At 35.3% G+C, this 21,407-nt stretch overlaps 2 protein-coding genes across 8 annotated transcripts; both read right to left on the reverse strand.

Moving 5' to 3' along the window:
• Window positions 1-3,728: 3,728 nt before the first annotated feature.
• Window positions 3,729-17,333, reverse strand: LOC107586790 (hepatocyte nuclear factor 4-gamma-like). 6 transcript variants are annotated; one of them, XM_016274317.1, is made up of 10 exons: window positions 17,236-17,333; window positions 11,968-12,136; window positions 8,682-8,776; window positions 7,634-7,740; window positions 6,962-7,120; window positions 6,020-6,107; window positions 5,793-5,945; window positions 5,463-5,699; window positions 4,217-4,330; window positions 3,729-3,972 (listed from the first exon to the last, which is right to left on the reverse strand). In XM_016274317.1, exons 2-10 carry the CDS (start codon window positions 12,129-12,131, stop codon window positions 3,839-3,841), a joined length of 1,251 nt encoding a protein of 416 aa, XP_016129803.1. In that variant the 5' UTR covers window positions 12,132-12,136; window positions 17,236-17,333; the 3' UTR covers window positions 3,729-3,838. The 6 variants fall into 6 exon arrangements, with proteins under 6 accessions (XP_016129803.1, XP_016129802.1, XP_016129801.1 ...); XM_016274316.1 differs by having other exon boundaries at window positions 17,219-17,333; XM_016274315.1 differs by having other exon boundaries at window positions 6,962-7,117; window positions 17,094-17,333.
• An 861-nt stretch (window positions 17,334-18,194) lies between these two features.
• Window positions 18,195-20,958, reverse strand: LOC107586791 (probable G-protein coupled receptor 141). Of its 2 annotated transcripts, none has more exons than XM_016274318.1 (2): window positions 20,896-20,958; window positions 18,195-19,854 (listed from the first exon to the last, which is right to left on the reverse strand). In XM_016274318.1, exon 2 carries the CDS (start codon window positions 19,831-19,833, stop codon window positions 18,916-18,918), a length of 918 nt encoding a protein of 305 aa, XP_016129804.1. In that variant the 5' UTR covers window positions 19,834-19,854; window positions 20,896-20,958; the 3' UTR covers window positions 18,195-18,915. The 2 variants fall into 2 exon arrangements, with proteins under 2 accessions (XP_016129804.1, XP_016129805.1); XM_016274319.1 differs by lacking the exon at window positions 20,896-20,958 and adding an exon at window positions 20,039-20,067.
• Window positions 20,959-21,407: the final 449 nt, after the last annotated feature.

Genomic DNA, 21,407 nt, shown 5'->3' on the forward strand with positions numbered 1-21,407 from the left:
TAGAAATTCCTCACAATAAGAACCATCACTACAGTGGCTGTACTTACAATGCGCCTTTAATGACACCTAGTGGCCAATGTTTGTAATTTAATTTCATGGGGATTGGTGCTTCAGATGTGTACAACTGCTTTTTTAACTTGTCATATATAATGACTAGCCAGAATGATTACTTTATAGATCAATAAAAAAAATACAAATACCAGTAAAAAATAATAATAATAGTAATAGTGAAACTAAAACACATTAGTGTCCATTTAGTTGCTAGTGGAAAACTGCAATGATTTTACAGTGCAATGACTTTGACAAAAGTAAAATTGTTATTAGTAAAACTGGAACCACAGATTCCCGCATGATTCAATGAGGGGGGGGATGCTATTTGTAACCAGCAATTTAATAGTTAGGATAGTGACTAGTAGCTGCAAAATACTAGAATTGAATAAATATAATATTTCCTAGTTACTAGTAGAGTAAGTATAAAAGGCAATTGGAAAAATTACACTGAAAAAGATACCATTCCCTATATTCGGTTGCTTGTCAGCAATTAAACAAACAATACCAAACTGAACATAGTTAAAGGAATAAATGTTAAAACGTGTTGCTATAGAAACATATTATATCATTTCAGACATGTTTAACGTATATGACCAGAACAAAGCGTTAAGGCAAACACTGTAAACATACGGCGAGTTCAGGATCCACAGAAAAAAGATACAATAACAAACAGTGGGCTAACTTACCTTCGCGGTCTTTCCACAGTGAAACTGAAGAAAGCGTTATTTTTTGGTAACTTCATCTTCTTACTTCAACATTTATCCGACTATGATATACATTTGTGTCTTTGTGCCTAAATGCTAACTAAATAATCGAGTAGGCCTCAAATAGGCCACTTCCCGCGTGAAATTTAATGCCATGTGCCAGCGAAGTTATTAAGAATAAAACAAACTTAATTTTTAATCAATTCATATTTGTATGTTATATATTTACCAAATTTCTATATATTTTTCTTTGTTTGTTTAAGAAAATAAAATAAATTGCTTTTGCGATTAGTGGACCAAGCTGTCGTGTGAGGCCCCGCCCACAACTAACACCTGAGCCGTTTTCTATTTGGTTCACTATACACAGTGTTTGACCAACTTTTTTAGAATTATACAACTCTATCATTAAGTCTCCTTTAAAAATATATATTATATAATTCAGTATCAACATTAATAGGTCTATTATTAAATTAATTCACATTATTACAGTAAAAAAAAATAATGTATTCAGCTACAAGATTTATCGAACAAATTAATAAAACAGATTTTTTTTATTTTTTAATAAACAGACAAAAAAATCTTGGGATTAATTATTAAATAAGTGAATACAATTTTGTTTAATTTTGTTGTTGATGTTTTGTTTTTTGGTTGGTTTGTTGGAAATCACTATCCTAAAATATTTTTTCTAAAACTTATAGCTACAAAAATCTACTCATTCTAAAAAATATGATATAAAAAAATGTACATGAAACCATCCCCAAATCTCAATTTTCTCTCATATAAAAGATTTAGAAGAGCTGTAGACCTTGCTAAGTCAAAGCAGGGGTTTAAAGTGCAGCACTGCAACAGAAGCAGTCTCTAGTCTGAAAGTGTCATTATGCAAACAAATGATGGTTCTACACGAGAAAAGGGAGGAAAATTCCTCCTATTCAGCTTGTCGGCGATGTGGATTACAATCACTTTGAGTATCCTCGCTGTCAGGAATGTCAAGGTGTAGTGTGTGAGAGTTTCCTCCACCACAAAGGTGAAGAACAGATATGCTTATTCCATCCACTCCACATTGCTCAGAGGCTTACCGAGCCTTAATACCACACCGTCACACAAAGCTGAACGCCTCAGATGAGATGTGTGCCTTGAATACCAAGATAATGTTTTGTATACAAATAAGTGCATTCAGTCTTGTGTGCTTGTTCATTAAGGATCACTGGATGCTCAGCCTTCTCTCGTCAAGCTTGCCGTTTAACCCCACGCGAGCTGCCACTCCATTATGGAGTTGATTGGAGGGTTTGCAATGTTTATCTTATACCTTGCTTGCTCTCCATTTCCACTTCCTCCCAGCTCTCCCGCAGTATAATAGACCGCTACTATTGACGGAATCATCCGACTCATCTGCCCCCAGGCCTTGTGCACTTACACCTAGTGATATCAGATTGCTTTCTGGAAAACCATCCAAACAGGGCACACTCCAAAACTTATTACTGCTTCCCATGAACGCCGTGGTATTGACAACATGGACTTCACCTGCACCAAATGCTGTTGTTTAGATGCAGAAAATAGCCTGATTTGATGTGTTTTCGAGTGAGCCTACTGTTCTTGCTCTTTCTCCGTCTGTCTGTCTCTCTTTTGGAGGCAGAGATTCACGATGTGTCAGAGAGCAGCACAGTTTCACCCACCTCAGTTATGTTATGAGCATCTGCTTTCTCGTCTCAGCTTCTTCGTTTTGTTGTAATTGCATACGTTCCATATATAGCTCACAGTGGCTTTTCACTTTCAGGGTTTGCTTTAGAAAACTGACAAAAGTTGCAAAAAGGGATGTACTGTATATGCATTAGGTCTCATCTGTCTTTTTATGCTTCGTATTTATACGGCTGCCACATGAATCACCTGTGTGAATGTACTGTTGCCCTTAGCATGCAGGGTCCATTGACAGTTGCCAGGATATGTATGACCTTCTGATTGTAATGCAAGTGACATTTTGATGTGTATATGGAGAAAAAAAACTTTTAAAATGCAATGTGCCAGAATAGCATGAAATACAACAAGAAACACTTTTTGACGTTAAAAAATTAAAACATTCTGATTTTACTAAGTAGCCATTTAGCAGATGCTTTTATGCAACATTTGCCGGGGCAACCTTGATTTATCTGTAAACTAAAATAAAAACATTTATACACTTTCAAAATATTTCTATTTCAAATAAACATTGATCTTTTGATTTTTCTATTCATCAAAGAATTATAGAAAAGTAAGAAAAAAGAAAAACAAAAGTATCAGTTTCCACAACAAATATTAAGCAGCACAAGTGTTAATATTGCAGAACAAGTAATAATATTTTACAGTATTATTGTTTTTACTGTATTTCCGATCCAATAAATGCACTCTTGAATTAAAATGTAATGTCAGTGACAGTGAACTTTCAGCTAAGCATTAGCTTCTTAACTTTAGCTTTATTTTATTATTTTTTTCATTTATTATTTTAATATTGTACTTTTCTTTATTTCACAAAATCATACTAATTGCTGGATCTACCCTGTTGAAGTCCCTTGTTCTGCTCAATAAAACTCTGAATAAAACTGTTAATACCTTCATAAATGTAGCACTTTTATAGCATGACTTACATTTATCTTGCAGTATATAAAAATGCTTAAGTCATAAATAGTTATTAAATATACAACACAACATAAAAACCTCAGGCACTAAGAGCATTTATTGTGTTTAAGGGCACATTTTCAAGCAAAAAATTACATTTCTTTGCATAGTATAATTTTGTTAATAAATTAAATCTTGACTTTTTATTAATACAAAAAATGTTGATAAGTCTCTTGTAACTGGCAATAATTTGTTATTAAAAACGAATATTGTCTACATTTACTAGGTTACCAGTGGTAGGCTGATACAAGGAGAAATACATTTTTAATGAAATACTTTTTTCAATTAGTGGTGATCCACTTAGACAATAAATTTTGAATTTTTTAAATCTTTCAATCAGATAAATATGTTGTGCTGGATGTGGGGAAGGGCGTAACTCACACAGTTTACACATATACTGTACAAACACACAGGGCCTGTGGCAGAGAGGAGACTCAAAGGGGAGGCTCGGGAGAGGGTCTGTTTGGCATGGGCTGTGGTGGGAGCAGGAGAACAGGGCTGCCGGGGGGCTTGTAGGCCTCCTGGTTCTGTACTGAAGTGGGAGATGGAATGGGGGTATCTGGGGATGCTGAAGAAACAGAAACGTAAAAAAAAATTATCAAAAGCTACATAAACCTATAAAAAGCTATAAAACGCACTTTGTGAAACTTGAAATATAATGAGCAAATGATTCAAATCAGGTTATTATCATAAAGTAAAACTAAGCCTAAACCGCTTCACTGATTCATTTTTATTTCTCACCCATGTCCGATGTCTGGTATTTAAACCACTTACTTTATTTAGGGACAGATAAATAAAAGGCTATGTCTTACCCATCTGCTGTGAGTGTGCAGGTCCTGGGATGGAGCTAATGACTATGGTCTGTCCCATTATTGGAATCTGAGGGTGACCATTGTGATGTAAATGAGGTTGCTCCGTGGTTAGACCTGCAAAAATAAATTAATAACTAAATCACAGAGGTGGTAATGTGGTATTTGCCTACACACAATTCCGACATCTAAAACAAAAAGTTAAAAATATTTTTAAAAAGAATGCTACAATAATGATTTATATTTTGAACAGTTAGGTCAGATTTGGTTGGGAAATTTCATGCTCACCTAATTCATCTGTGCCTGCTTACTTATCCAAAAGTAAAAAAACAAAAAAAAGGTCTGCCTACTATACTGTGGCATATATACTGCTTCCAGATTTCAAGTCTCAATGTAATGTAAATAGAATGCAGATATTTTTGCAGGTCAAAACACAGAAATGAGCATTTTAGCACTTTCGGTTCCACTGTCCTGAAGTCAATGGGTTTTTTGAATGGCTTTCTGGTTAAATGCCTGAAATAAGGTTAACGCAAGCTCACGGTATTTTCACATTTTGTTCAACAACATAAAAGACATCTTTTACTTTTCTGGAAAAAGGACTACAATGTCATTACACCATTACGAGCTCTTGCAAACTATTCTAACTCAAAACTTCATGGAAAATGTTTTCTAAATAAAGACTGAAAGAAATGTCGGAAGCTTAATTGTGTAGTTTATAGGCTTATAGTTTAGCTTTTTACTTCTGCCGATTGTATTTAGGCTTCAAAATTCAGCTGTGTTCATTTGTGAAGATTATCATGAGGATCAAAATGTGGATCAAATGTGTAAAAATCCTCAACTTTTGTTAGTCACAGAGAGAATTTTTCTGTAACAATCCAAAAGCCAGTGGTAAAATCCAATTGGTTTTTGTTTAGGGAACCAGGGTGATGCAAACTTTTGGCTTGGCCTACAAAAATCTGTCAACATCCACTGATTGTTGATTAGATTGAGATAGATAATAATGATGTTAGCCTTAGCAAGCACAAGTCAAGACTAATAGGCCTACCCTAGTCAAATATGGTAGCAAATGCATTATTTTGCCTCATCATTTTACATTATTTTGCCGTATAATACACAGTATTATAAGAAAACGTTTAAGCAGACTTGCTTCAGAATAAAGTACTTGCTTTCACCTAGTTTAAAAAAATGATCATGAAGCATTTTCCCGCTCCAAGAGCCCCTGCAATTCAATGCTTCACCTCATACTCACCCCCAAGAAGCATCTCCTGCAGCAGGTTATCTATCTTGGCAAGACCGAAAAGCTTGATAAACTGTAGCTGCTCAATCATCTGCCAGGTGATGCTTTGCAGAGTAGGAAGAAGCAGCAAAAGCTCCCCGAATCGCCCACGCGAGTCATACTGCCGGTCATTAATGTAGTCTTCCAGACTCATTTGAACCTGATAGCGCATCGCCTTGATCTTAGAAGGATCTCTTAAGCTTTTGGCGTCTAGATGTTAAAAAACAGAGATAGTAACATGTATGGCTCTGTTTCAGGATTGATACTGGGTGTGAAATGAATGCTCTGTTTCATTCGTTATACCAGGGTCGAAGAACACAATGGCCTTTAGAGCTGCATATTCATTGTCGTCAATTTGGATGTCCTGGAAGGATAGAACCAGTTCTTCCAATACTCGGTTAGATACGCGACCTATTTCTGGCTCAGGGCAGTTTCGATGGACAACGCAGCCATTTCCTGCATGGAAAATGGAAATCTGTCTATTTACAGTATAATTATGTTGAAAGGTGAAAATAACTATTAGAAGTTACCTAGAAGCAAGAGATCTTTGTATGGCATTGACCTTTTAGCCACACCAAGCAGAAGATGCTCTCCGGCATGAGCTCGTAATAAACTAACCTGGAAGAAAAACGAGGCCTGGTTTAACATGTTTCTGTAAACCACAGTTAAAATGAATATCTGCTATACTACAGTGAAATATAAAAATAAATAAATAAATAAATAAATGTATTAATTAAAAAAACTAAACATATTAATTTATAAATAAAAATGCATTTATTTGATCAAAAATACAGCAAAAACATTCATGTAATATTATAAATGTTATTAAAATTAAAAACAATATTTTAATATATTTTAAAATTTTAATTTATTCCTGTGAAGGCAAAGCTGAATTTTCAGCAGCCTTTATGCCAGTTTTCAGTATTAATAATTAAATATTATTTTCTCAGAACATTTTAAATGGAATTAGAAAAAGTTTAAACATGGTGTAGTTACAGTCTCTACCAGCAGGTGCCTTGCTTACTAGTTGAATGCATGTGTCCATAAATTAACATTAAAATAAAAATTCAGTATAATGCAAAATGAGTAATTAATTTTGGCCCGGAAGAAAAAGACTGCAAATTTTAAATGCATAAAAAAAACGATGCAAAATTTTTTTTTGCCAACTTTTAGTAATACACTAGCATTCTCTATATAGTAAAATACCTCAAAGCTAACAGACATGGAGTAAAGGATATTTTTTCCATTCTTTAAGGTAATTTTTTTAAATATTGGAAGGTTTGCATGTTCAGTAACAATAAATGCAAGGGGAAAATCTGAAATTTAGAGCAACACAGACAGCATGCTAAATGGAGGCTAAACTGAGTCAGCCATGTGAATAGCAAATATTGAGCTTCACTGAACGGCCCTGCAATTTAACCCAAGGGCCTCCCCAATTAGCACAGCCAGTGTTGCTTTCCAACGGCCATTACCTGGTCATCAAGTGGCAATTCGCCGAAGGCTGGGATGTATTTAGCCCACTCTACCAGAACAAGCAGCTGTTGCTTCATAGATTCACAGACGTCACTGATAGTGGCTGATTTTTTCTCTGAAACATCAGCAGGGCCCATTGGGCTGGCGGCGTTGATCTGCTGGGAGACAAACGAGAGAAGAACCGAATTTACCATGTCCTCTAAAAATGCTTTTGCACAGGCTATTACCTCGCTCTCAGAGTAAATTCACGCAGGTACTCATGCAGATAATTAGAAATGTTGATGACACAGACTGATGCTTAAAGAACGCAGCGCTCAGTTGTTATTTATCTCTCTTTGTCATTAATGACTACTGAGCAGAACTTCATCAGAGTTACTGTAATGAAACCTCTCTTCCTTCTTTAATCAACCCTGTTGGTTAATTTTTGTCTTTGGTGACTATTTATCTCTAGCATAATGCATTAAAGCCATACACCTTTGCTTTAATTGACAATCACAGCAATAATTTATTGCTCAAAAGCAATAAATGTTACTGCCGCAGATACCGTAACTATATGCATGTTTTTATTTTCCGTATCTCTGCCCTTCTCTACAGATATTCTTTCTCTTTCTTTTTGTGTGTGTGTGTGTGAGAGAGAGAGTGTTTCGATTAACCTTGATAAGACAGTTTACCTGCTGCGAGAGAGCTTCAGCGTGAGCCAGGGCCGTGATTGGCGGCAGGTCATGTGAGTCTTGTATGGTCCTCCTCGAGCTGATACGGTCCCGTTCATTTTGCACAGCTGAAAACAAGCACAAACAATTTTGCTGATTAGTGAGCTAATAACAGTTAAGAAATATTACTGATTAGCCAAGATGATGGGTGTGTTTCTCAAGCTTATTTACAGAAAATCTCACACATTGCCAAGACATTGCCAAATTCATTGTGATGTATTTTAACATCATTAAACGTAAAACACAGACTAAAATGACCTTTTTGCCACACCTTCCAATGAGGAACACATTGGGAAATTTTACAAGCCATAAATATTTCCTACTGGACATGTTACTGGGTATTTCACATTATTTTTAAATATTTTTATACAGTACAGTTTTTATTTTTGAGTATTTGTTCAAGTCTTTTCTTTATGAGAATGGAACTTTTGTAACCTTTTTCGAAATTAAATTGCTGATGTGTCATTTTTCTCATATCTAGACTTTTGACATTGGTTCAAACTTGAGAAGATGCCTACTGAACAAAGAGCTTAAACCAGCCTAAGATTGTTTGTTGGTCTTAACCAGTCTCCTAGCCTGGTTTTCAATCTAGTAAACACCAGCTGCATCACCAAGGTAAACCATCTTAAACCAGCTAAGACCAATAAACCATCTAAGGCTGGATTTTCAGAAGGAATAGGAAACAATGGTGAGCAAATTAAAAATAATACATGACTGGCGTGCAAAACCCTGCCTAAGCTAGAGGTAAAACTTTAACTGACCGCAGTCCTGAACAACGTGTACGCACGGAAAGTGAGGTGGAGAGCACATGATCACCCATAATAAAAGTCTAAGCCAAGGTTATACAGCCAATAAACTAAACATCCTTGTGTAATCAGGGCAAGTTTTATGGCATCATCCATTTTACTCTCTCGAGTTCCCTCTTCCTTGTTACTCCATAAGCTATCTGTTCGAAACTGTGGGAAAAGGGAGTATTTGTGGGGGAAAAGTATACATATAAAATGTTTACCTTCTTTCTTCATTCCAGCTCGAAAGCATTTGTGAAGTCTGCAGAAACGACACTGGTTCCTTTTGTCTTTATCAACAACGCATTGACGATTAAACCTGCTCAAAAGTAAAAAATAAATAAATAAAGACCATCTCTTACGAATAAAACTTTATCTGGTTTATAATGTATCTGGTTATGATTTTAATTTCACTAAACAAATCCAGTTGCTTAATTGATTCTTTATTGATTCAGTTTCTGTTGATTTTTATGTGGACATGGCAGAAGTAGTGGCTTATGGTCCAGCGAATTGGTCAAATAGTGATTCATTAGACTAATTCAAACTGATAACTCACAAGTTTGAGACTGATTCATGAGTATTTTTGACTGATTCATTATAGAAACTGAGGCACTCAACCGTGAAACTGATAACTCACAAGTTCAAGACTGATTCCTGAGTCATACTGAATGATTCATCAGAAAGAATTGGGTCATAAAAGGCACTCAATTATGAATCAGACTCATGCTTAATGTATACTTATGTTTGAAAAAATGTTCTTTAAAAAAACAGCTCTTGTTTCCCATCCTATAGCGTTGTTATAGTTAACTAAAACTAAAACTATTGACAAATATTTTTTACTGTAATAAAGATTCAATTCAAATATTACACAAACATTTTTTAAATAATAATAATAAAAGTGAAATAAGTTTTATGCATTAAAATGACTAAAACTGAATAACAAATGAAGAGTTTAGTTCCAAAACGCGATAAATGCCATTTTTTTTTTAAATTGAGTTTCCGCCAAAATCAGTATTGTATCTGGTCGGTATTGAAAAGTAAATTTTTACTTTTACGCAAAATGCGATATCCGCCGAGTTATTCTGTCATGTTTTCTTGCTTTTTTTCCAGACCGCGACAAAAGCCAGTCTCCCTTCTCTGCAGAATGCGATATATCAACGCGATAAATGCCTTTTTTTTTTTAAATTGAGTTTCCGCCAAAATCAGTATTGTATCTGGTCGGTATTGAAAAGTAAATTTTTACTTTTACGCAAAATGCGATATCCGCCGAGTTATTCTGTCATGTTTTCTTGCTTTTTTTCCAGACCGCGACAAAAGCCAGTCTCCCTTCTCTGCAGAATGCGATATATCCGCTCAACCAATCACAGCGCACCATTCCACGCACTGTGGAAGATAGTAATGGCGGCGCTTTGAACACACCCGGCATCCTAGTTTTATTTTGTACTTTGTGATAAACAAACAAGCTTAGGGCTGCCCGATAAATCGCATGTGATTGTCATGCGCATCTGGTCAGTAAAGCCGGTTCTGTGATTAATAGTAAATCTACATCACGTGCTTTCAGATGGAGCGGCATTTAATACACAGTTCTTGTTCATGATGAAATTTTCTTTTATTGCTGTAATTAATTTATAGCATTAACAAGATGACCCGTTGAATTCATTTTGGGATCGATGACTGATTGAATTTATTTTTAGTCCAGTGCCTGTATATAAGATTAGTATTGATGAAGTTCAGAGGCTGTCATATGTGGATTAACCATGTTGTGTATTTTCAACTTTTCAACAGTGAAAAATAACTTTTATATTGATTCAATGGATTTATTGCATTTTGGAAAAAAAAAAACGTGTCATGGATTCATGGATTTATGGGGAAAAAAATAATAAAATTTTATAATAAATCTTTGAAAATCAAAATCTGGATTTGAATTTTTTATGTTATTATAACCTAAAGATGCTATGTGAAAGTTTGAAACAGAAACGTCTCGGTTACGTATGTAACCCTCGTTCCCTGAAGGAGGGAACGGAGACGTCACGTCGGAGGACCGACGAAATTGGGATCTCGCTTAGAGGGACCAATCTACTTCGAGTGTAAATCATTATAGAAACTGAGGCACTCAACCGTGAAACTGATAACTCACAAGTTCAAGACTGATTCCTGAGTCATACTGAATGATTCATCAGAAAGAATTGGGTCATAAAAGGCACTCAATTATGAATCAGACTCATGCTTAATGTATACTTATGTTTGAAAAAATGTTCTTTAAAAAAACAGCTCTTGTTTCCCATCCTATAGCGTTGTTATAGTTAACTAAAACTAAAACTATTGACAAATATTTTTTACTGTAATAAAGATTCAATTCAAATATTACACAAACATTTTTTAAATAATAATAATAAAAGTGAAATAAGTTTTATGCATTAAAATGACTAAAACTGAATAACAAATGAAGAGTTTAGTTCCAAAACGCGATAAATGCCATTTTTTTTTTAAATTGAGTTTCCGCCAAAATCAGTATTGTATCTGGTCGGTATTGAAAAGTAAATTTTTACTTTTACGCAAAATGCGATATCCGCCGAGTTATTCTGTCATGTTTTCTTGCTTTTTTTTTTCCAGACCGAGACAAAAGCCAGTCTCCCTTCTCTGCAGAATGCGATATATCCGCTCAACCAATCACAGCGCACCATTCCACGCACTGTGGAAGATAGTAATGGCGGCGCTTTGAACACACCCGGCATCCTAGTTTTATTTTGTACTTTGTGATAAACAAACAAGCTTAGGGCTGCCCGATAAATCGCATGTGATTGTCATGCGCATCTGGTCAGTAAAGCCGGTTCTGTGATTAATAGTAAATCTACATCACGTGCTTTCAGATGGAGCGGCATTTAATACACAGAGCCGTAGTTCACTGCTATATCGCGTTCATAATCGCAGATGAGTCGCATTTGATTATGAACGCGATATTGCGAAGCTTGTCAGCTTTATTTATGCCATTAATGTTTTTGTTAATACAGTGTATAGCACTAATTTATTGCATTTTGGAAAAAAAAAAACGTGTCATGGATTTATTGCATTTTGGGGAAAAATTATACAATTTTATAATAAATCTTTGAAAATCCAAATCTGGATTTGAATTTTTTATGTTATTATAACCTAAAGATACTATGTGAAAGTTTGAAACAGAAAATAGTGGTTTTCATCTTGCCACTTTCTTGGTAAAGAAAACACATTTTTACTCAAATTAATCTAAATGGATTTATAGCGTTTTGGAACCAAACTCTTCAAATAAACTAATAAAGTACATAAATTAAAATATAAATATTTTTTAAAACTAATACTAAAACTAAACTCAAATGAAAATGAAAACAGGAAATAAAAAATAAAAACATTCAAACTACTAATAAATACCATAACAGTACATAAATAATACTACAATAAACACTGAACACATTTTTCACCACATAAAAATTATTTTCATTACAAAAACATCTCGGTTGGATGAGTGCGATGTACCTGCAGGAGTAGACATGACTCTTCCTGATGCTCCGGCGGAAGAATCCTTTGCAGCCATCACAGCTGGAGGCGCCATAATGTTTACCTGTGGCTTTATCGCCACAGATTGAGCAGTTGGAGATCACGCCATTTTCTCCTTGACTGATGTTGGGCTCTGTCGGCATGTTTTCTGTGAAAAACAACAGTCAAAACTGAAATCATCACACATAATGTAACTGGCTGCCACCTGAACACTTTGGTTTGAGTTGCAACAACAGTTCAGTCAAGTGAGGGCTTGATGATTCACTTGGGTAGCTCATTCATAAAAGGCTTTAGATTATTTAAAACAGAGAATCATGTCCATTGTACATCCAGAACGTTAAATAGTGGGAATCTACTGCTGCTAAGCTTCTAGATGCTATGCTAATCCAAGTTAGCTAACAACCAAAGAGGCCTAGCGAGTCTCATAAAGCTACAGGACGATGCGTCTATCAAATCTCGGCCTTTTTACTCGGTCGCTCAATCATAACAGCTAACGAGGAGAATAAGGAAGAGTTCTGCATAAGTGAACAAAGGATGCTCATCCTAAAAGACCTTCTAATGCAACAGAGAGTGGCACCCTTCTGTTCATATAGAAAAGGATGAAAAATCAATCATTCCTTTGTGCATCCAAAATCATAACATTTCAACAAAAGAAATGCAGCAGGGGACTTTAGCCTTTTATGCGCCAAGACTGATTGGAGCCTCCTGCTGTTGTAGGACAGACTTAATTAGGATTAGCCTCTGTTTTATCGCATAGATAGATATTCAATGGAGATTGACATCTCGTGGTTAAATGTTAATGTGGGTTGAAAGCAATCTCTTCTGATTCAGTATATTCCCAAAGTGATTCCTTCTCATTTCGGAATAAAACATCATTTGAACGCAAAGGGCACATGTGGTCGCAGAGAGCCAATTCATCTTGTTGGCTTTCGTACATTTGCAGAGCGTGTTTGGAAGTATTTCGTTTCAGAGTAAGGTGATACAGAACTTGAATCAGTTGGCAAACAATTTCAATACAGTCACAGCTTTATGGGCTTAATTAAGAAGTAGTTCACCCAAAATGGTGAAAATTCTGCAGATATTTGGAAAAATATTGGTAGCCAAAGAGTTTTGGTTACCATTGACAATATGGAGAAACAAACATCGGAGACATTTCTCAAAATATCTTCTCATGTGTTTCACAGATGAAAGAAATTCATACATTTTGGAATAATATGAGGGTGAGTAAATTATTTCCTTTTTGGGTGCACAACCCCAGCACATTAAAGAAAGCTGAAGAATGCAAAGATTTATATACAAATTAGCTGAATACAACAGCCAATCCATCCAAATGCTTTCCTACACTATATTAAATGTATTTGCATGCAAACATCAACTCAAAACGTGAATTTTGCTTATTGCACAGTTGATTAATACTTACTAACATACTTGATTAAAATTAGCTAATGCAACAAAATGCTTGTTGCTATACATCACTGTGTGCAATCCATTTAAATTTGTAAAATATTTTATTTTATCCATTTGCATTTATCTTTTTTTTTTTTTTTTTATCCAGTTCCCAGCATGGATGGTTTGAGTACAAAAAAACGTAAGTAGCCTAATGCATTTGGGCTAATATGTGGTGAAAAATGATGTTTATGTATATAATATATTTTGGAATTAATTATTGTAGATGTTACCATGCAAAGCACATTTTTAGGTTCACTTTTTTAAGTGCAACTGCTAGTCGGCATTTAACTGCAACAGATTCAGTCTAGTCAGTATGACAGATCTAATTTTATTGGGTTTACTCAATAAATAAGATAATAATAAGATATAATAAATAATAAGATATTTGGGTAAAGTTTACTGATTATTTTAAGAAAATCCAACTGAATTAAGTTCAGCCAAACAACTTTTGTCTAGCTGTCCATCTGCATGCCAGAGATTGTGCGTTTGCCTTTAAATAGTTTGTATTCCAGTTATTTTATGGCCTTTCTCTATCTCTGTGTTTCAATGCACTGTAAAGAACTGTAAAGATAACTGGGAAATCTCTTCAGCAATTTTAGCATTAGGTTAATGGAGAACCAAAGTGGATAAATCACATCAGATTGTGGTGACATAATCATGCCAATAACCTAAGGAGTCTAAAAGAGTTGCCCTATCCAAAATGTACCTTTGAGCAACAAATTTCCCACAATGCCCCAGTGTGACTGTCCCTTTACATTCATTTTTTTGTATAAAATACAACATAACATCATTGGACAAACATTATTTCACGCCTCAAAATATCTGTGTTCACTGTTGCTCTTGTATTGCTTTGAATTAACTTTGCAGCAGTACAAAATATATTTACTTTACACCTAAACGTACCCCATTTTGTCCTATTTTCCCAACTTATGAGCCCATGGAGATCCCAGTCTCTAATCCTGAGACTCAGAACTCTTTTCTCAGGATTTAACCGAAACCTCTGTTGAATTTTAAACCGAATGAAAAGACTTTCAAAATAGTTAGCTAACAATTATCTCCTTTAGGTTGAGGTAAATGATTCTGCTGGGACGAATCATTCCAGACAGCTATTAAACCAGCCATGACATGGCGTCCATCCCCTCCAGACACGTTTGAGTCAGTCATACTAAGCCAAATGAACACCCACATCAGTTATAGAATCTGTGAACTGACATGACTTTAATTAACCTTTTAATAACAACACTATAACAAACACAAACTTTAAGCCTAATGATCATTTGTTTACTAGTCCAAGCAGCATCAACCGCATCGGCAACTTCGAAAGTACTTAAAAAAAACACATATTTTGGACAGATTGCACAGCACTCACCACTACAATAAAGCACTTCTGCATTCTCAAAGCCCAATGTGCTATAGGTTGGGTCCAGGCCCTCGCAGTAATTGGCTACATCCATGTCCAACAAGGATTTAGGAAGAGGAGATGGTGAAAACTTCATCCCTGCCTGGCTACCTCTACTTAAAGTCGTCCCGAGACAGTGTCTCTTGAAGAGAGAACTGAGGGCAGCCTTAGGTTGACCATCTCTTTAGAATGCTGATTTGTCGTCTTCTAAGACAAAGGAGGAGCCTTGGCCAAGACTCCTCACCTCCTTGAACAGAACTTATCTTCTCACCTTATCCTATACTTAGAAGGATGAAGAGATAACAGTATTCCCCATTTGTTCCAGAAAGGAACATGAAGGTTTTATTGGTGCAGCACAACCAACAAGTCCTATTCTCAGGCAAAATGTCACTCTTACAAAGTAATGCACTGTCCCAAAACCAAAAACTGGCAAAGACTGCAGCACCACCGAGCTTCCATTTGTAAACAAAGACTTCAAAATGAAGGGGAGATCTCAACTTCTGTTAAATCAGTGGAGTTCTCCAAGCTTGAGATATATTTAAAAGAAGATTTAAAAATGAGGTATATTAGCATTTCCTGGATTCTGTTGCAATGATCTAATCATAAACATCATTTACATTCATCTGACACAAATTCTGTTTTGCATGTTAACTTTGATATAAATTAGCTTGAGACACTGAAGAATTATTTGAATGTAATATTTTGAATCTATGAGTCATTGATGAGCCATTCTTCTTAAAGAGATAGTTCACCCAAAAATTTAATTTCTGTTATTTATTCACATTATTCTCATTCTTTCTAAACTTACACTATAAAAATGATTTTTCAAAGATGTGAATAACCCCCCCCCCCCCAAAAGTGTCTTTCTACTTCTAAATTTCACATTTAATTCAATGTGTCGCTTGCCATTTCTTTTTAATTAATTGTGAAATTTACTAGCAATTTCTTAGTGATCATTGTTTTGAAGTAAATCTTTCACCGATTTTTTGTGTATATTCTTTTTTTTCTGTGGAACAAAGAAGAAGAGATTTTTGAAAAATTAATCAAGTGATGTTTTTTTGTCCATGCATTTTGTGTTCCGCAGAATAAACAAACGCATACAGATTTGGAATGACATGAGGGTATCCTTTTAAGAGTTTTAAAAATAATAATAATAATTATTATTATTATTAAAAAATAAACACATTGCAGCATCATCAGGCCTGTACAATGCATGCGCAAACGCATAAAGGAAACAAAACAAATGTTGAAAAAAATTTCATCTCTGGCCTATAATTATTATTATTATTTTTTAAACATTCAACTTTAATAAAATACTTTGCTATTTGGCTTCTTTAAGAGTTAGAACTGTTGTTTTACAAGTAGGCTACTAGGTTTTTCTGTACATTAAATTGCCTTGTGGTGCAATTTAATCAACTATAGAAAGTCAAACAAATTAGCAACATTGCTGTACAAGTAGGTCATAACAAAAACAGAAAGACAACAAAATATTAAAATAATAATAACACATTTTTGAAGTACTCGAGGTTAGATTCGGTATGCACAGGGATACTATGTACGGGGATACACATCACACAAGTTACATTTTAACTTCACTCTAACAAACAATGTTTTAAATGAGGAAGTGCAAAAATGTTCACGTGATAAGAGTTTGGTGAGGCCATCTATTTTCAATCAGCTCCGATGCAGAGAGATGAATACTGTACATAAAATCATATTGCAAAATACTCTCCACATTACTAGTTGATCTGTCATACCCCTTCAACAGTTAAATAAATTCAAGGTCAAACTAGAATTGCTTGGAAGTAAAATATCACTCCAGGACTGTGAAAAACTCACAGTATCAAGGCAGTACATTCAGTTTTGTATAAAAGAGCCCTTTAATGTCACTTCTATAGGTTACAGGCAACTGAACTAATTACGATCTGACCTAAATTATATTAAGGCACATAATTAATGTAGAAGGCGACCTTTTAAAATATTAAATTAGCAAAGCAAATATAACTATGACTATGTAAAATACAAAATAAATATTCTACAACATTTTTCAGCAATATTGGATATAAAATATGAAATAGAATTTGAATTAGTATTCAAAATGAACGGGGTTTTTTTTTTACCGTCAAAATGTAGTAGCAAGGACTTGTTTAGACTACATAAAAGGTAGGAACAAACGTTTTAACGGATTTTTTTCTTTTCTTCTTTCTTTAACTTGCCCACAATTCAATGACCGCGACGTAAAACTCTCTGGTCTTACCTTCTCCACGTCCAACAACGATTTGCATTAATCCACCAAAACCCAAACGAACATGTGTCAAAATGTTATGCTAATAAATATGATATAGAGAGCAAATGAAGTGTTTAACATGTCAAAAGCCTCACATTGGACAATAGCCTACTTTTGGTGGAGTTGGGGGAGCCTCATTAGATCGATTTACTAAACAAACTGAAAGTTGGGAGGAGATGTTAAACAGTAACTAGCCCCAATAAAACACAACACATGGGTCGTTTCGCCTGTGCGTGGGTTCACGCCGTAAAGAACCCAGACAAACCAAGCCTAAAGACAAGAAGGAACACATCTGAATTTATCATATCAAAAATATGAAACCGATATTTTTGTCTTTTCAGAAAACAAGTAAAAAGCCTATTTATAAGCACTGGTTGAACCCTGATGGCACAACTCCTAGTTACAGAAATATTGTTTTACCTTTCAACTAGTCCACTTCAAATCCGGTCTTTGACGTTCTTCAATTGTATCAGAAGAGGGCGCCAAATCTCTATTTAATCTCTCTCAATAAGAGGTCGAACATCGGTTGGCCATTGTTTTATCACATAACTGAACATAAAACCATATTTAAAACTCACATATTTAAACAATCGAGTGGTTTCATTTTTGCATGAGTCTAAAATCGTCCCCAAATATGAAACTAACTGACGCTCTATCACGAGTTGTCGTGTCGCGAGTTATAGGCTAAATAATTTGAAAAACTTAGAGATATACTGTAATAGAGAACTAAAAAAATGTTTTTCATCATAACTCATTTTGCACTACATAGATGTTTATCCAGTTCAAATGCTCTGTAAAATAAGACTGCCACCGCATCCCAGCTCATAAAATATGTAAGACCTTTCGCAACTTCCCATAATGTTAAAAACCTCAATTTTTAACGTTTAAAAAAAAAACTTTTTCTTCTTCATTTTGTCACTAGAGAAAAAAAAAGTGAACGTTCCATTTTTATCATTATGGGAACGTTCTGGATTAGGCCTACTTTTGAAAGTTCCCTCAACGTCCTGAAACGTGTCGCCTAATAATATAAGTATAACGTTTAAAAAACATTCGAGGAAAAGAAAACCGATGTCGGCTATATTTTGAGAGCACAACATTGAATGAACATTCTATTATTGGAAGAACGTTTATTCATAAATTTGAGATACCCTTGCTTAAAGATTAACCAAAGTTCTGAGAAGGTAGGCCTTATTTCCACTGAGCTGCATTCAAGTTCGTTCAATTATATGTGTAAATATAATAGCTGTCAAAGGTTCGCTGTAAAATTAAACCTTAACATGTATTTTGCTTTTCTATCTCCAAAAAAAAAAATATCTAAACAAACGTCATTTCAAATCATTCGAAAGACTTGAATACCATGATAACCATCATCACTACAGTCATTATAAACACATAACTATCGAATGATAGCCTACTGTAGTCACACTGTTACTTTAATGTATAGGCTACCATGTATTTATCATGGTAGGCCTACTGGAATTTACATGATCAAAAACAAAACAAAACACAGGCCTGCTTTTTTTCTTCAAGAGCATTCAAACAATGTAAAAAGCTTTCAGAATCACAGCTACCACACTTCATATTTGCAGTAATTTCTATGGTATTTTGGCACAAAACGGCTAACATGGTATATATAGGCTACATTTTGCTAAGGCTGATGCTCATTACCTTCACCTTATAATTATAACACTTGTTTTCTGTTATAACGGTTTCCAGTTTTCATCTGCAGACCCTGATTTATGGGTAGTGATGCGGAAAATGGTGTCTAATGTTCAGTATTTATCCACTTTATTTATCCGGTAAGGCACACTTTATATATGTTCTTCCCAGTGAACGTCAGCATGTCGAAACACGTAAGCCCAGTGATGGCCAGAAACACTTCATTTATCTGATGAAGGTCTCCAATGTTGTTCAGGTATTGTAGCCTAAAAAGGTGGTATGGTGCCAGGCAGGTGAGCATGATGAGGACAAAGCTGAGGTTTTTTATTTGGACCCAAAACTCCTGCTGGGAGCGGCTGGCGGGGCCGTACTTGAGGATCATCGAGCGTAAGATGATCACCTGGATGCAGGTCTGAAGACACGACACCGTGATAATAAAGATGGATAGAACCATGTTCAGGGCGTAGACATAGTTATGTATTTCATCTCCAAATTTGAAGCACTGGTTTTCTGGTAGGCTTATGGTTTTCTGTCCGTATTGTATCAGCACGAGGGGCAGCATGATGATTAACAGGATGAACCACACCAGAGCGCTCGCGCCCAGCCCATGTAGCCTCCTGTAGAACTCAGTCCGCTGCGTTTTCTTGTAAAAATGCAGGAAACGAACCGTGAGTAGGATGGAGTAGATGGTAAACACCATGTATATGTGGATATGCACCATGGCGCTGACCAGTTTACAGAATCCCTGACCCAGCTGCCACGTTTGGGACACATAGTAGTAGATTCTGAACGGCACAGTGAGCAGGAAAAGAAAGTGTGCGACCATCAAGTTCAGGAAGGCAATGGTGGTTAACGAGCGAATGTTGGTTTTTAACAAGCTGATCATGACAGTTAAGCCTGTGATGCCAACCAGAAGGACTGCTGTGTAAATGATGATCAGGGCGACTCTGAAGGGCTCGGTGAAGTGTGCCTGGTCCGAGGGAGCTTCTGAACTTGGGCTGGTTGTCACTGCGGGGCTGGTGATATTGTCGACTGTGGTGTTCATCGCCATGGTTCCTAGTGATAAAACATACTGGAAGACAAATGTGAGAAAGTCATTGAATAGATGCAAAAGGTATCTGCTTTGTTTTGAATCATTATAACAGCATGTTTGTTTACATTGATTTTACTCACAAAGATCATTTTCAGCGATTTAACTCTGTATTATTCATGAGTAATTATTCAAAAAAAGTTTAGAAATCTAATCTTTTACTCACCCTCGTGTCATTCCAAACCCGTAGAACTTTCTTTCTGTGGAACATAAACTAACAAACGATGTTTTAAAGAATGTTGTTAACCAAAGAATGTTAGTTTCCACTGACTTCCACCGTATGAAGGCAAAAATACTTCAAATATGTTTGTTCCACAGAAAAATGAAGAGAAAAAAAAGTTTTACATGGTTGGAACGACATGAGGGTGAGTAAATATCGACGGAATTGTGTATACGGTAAGGTTCCATTTTTTAACATTAGTTACCTTTATCAGATAGCATGAACTATCAATGAAAAATACTTATAAACCATTTGTTAATAATGTTCATGTCAACATTGACTAATATTAATGAAATCAAAGTTGTTTCTGTTAATATTATGTAACTTACCTGAGCTAACATACACCAACAATGAACCGTTATATATTTATTACTTAAAGTTAACAAAGTTTAAATATAACAAATGTATTGCTCATTGTTAGTTCATGTGTTAATGCATTAACTAATGTAATCTTACTGTAAACAGCTACATAAGTTTGGAGTTTGAGTAGGTAACAGTTTTATTATAGTGTACTGTAGAAACAGACCAAATAAAAAGTCAATGTATAAGTAAATGTATTTTATAAATCCTCTTTGCACTCCTTTAAAGTTTAACTTGGAGTACTTTATGTATCTCTTTGTAGCTCTTTTGAAAGTGGCAAACAAGCCACAAACTACTGTATGTGTACATGTATGGTGGTTCTTTTCAGAAAATCAGATGAAAGCAAGACATTTCAACTATCTTTTACAATACAGTGCATTTAAAATGTTAAAATTAGTATTCAAAATGAACAGCCTTATGAGACAATGAAGCAAGACACTTACCCTCTGAACAGCAACACAGAAGTCGACAATGGCAGAGCAGATGAGGAAGTAGGGTAATGAATGTGTTTGTTGCATCTGTTCCTCACCCATTTAGAAACCACGATTTTAACACATTCTCTTGATGCAGCAGCCAGGCTGCTGTTTGTTTTTATGGTTCACACACACTGTTGCACATTTGACATTTCAGTTTAGGTGGCCAACCTCAAAAAAATGAGTCACATTGCCAAACAACCTCAAACAAACCTTGTGATTCAAGTTATGATAAAAAAATACTACAAGATCACAGTTATATGGATGAGTCTCAATGTATTGTTAAAATTCTGTTGGTAGACACTACGGGTATCATTAAAATCTTATAATAGTGCTCAGTACTAGTGTCTAGTCTTAAGCTGACAGGGTCTGTGGTTTTTGGTTTTCCACTGTGATCTTGTCACAGCTGCAGAGGGGGATGTGCTTAAGTTATTAATGGACATTGATGATGTGAATAACGAATGTGTTTCAGAACAGAGCAT

This window comes from Sinocyclocheilus grahami, unplaced genomic scaffold (assembly GCF_001515645.1).
Source record: "Sinocyclocheilus grahami isolate Dianchi unplaced genomic scaffold, SAMN03320097.WGS_v1.1 scaffold85.1, whole genome shotgun sequence".
Taxonomy (NCBI): Eukaryota; Metazoa; Chordata; class Actinopteri; order Cypriniformes; family Cyprinidae; genus Sinocyclocheilus; species Sinocyclocheilus grahami.

Bases quoted from the DNA above. Each gene is read 5' to 3' on its own strand.
- LOC107586791 (XM_016274318.1), bottom strand. From the start codon at position 19,833: ATGGCGATGAACACCACAGTCGACAATATCACCAGCCCCGCAGTGACA.
- LOC107586790 (XM_016274311.1), bottom strand. From the start codon at position 14,933: ATGAAGTTTTCACCATCTCCTCTTCCTAAATCCTTGTTGGACATGGAT. The intron at 7,121-7,633 runs GTAAACTGTCTT...TTTGTCTCCCAG, and splicing joins CTGAAGCTCTCTCGCAGCAG to CAGATCAACGCCGCCAGCCC. The intron at 5,946-6,019 runs GTAACTTCTAAT...TTTTCCATGCAG, and splicing joins CAAAGATCTCTTGCTTCTAG to GAAATGGCTGCGTTGTCCAT.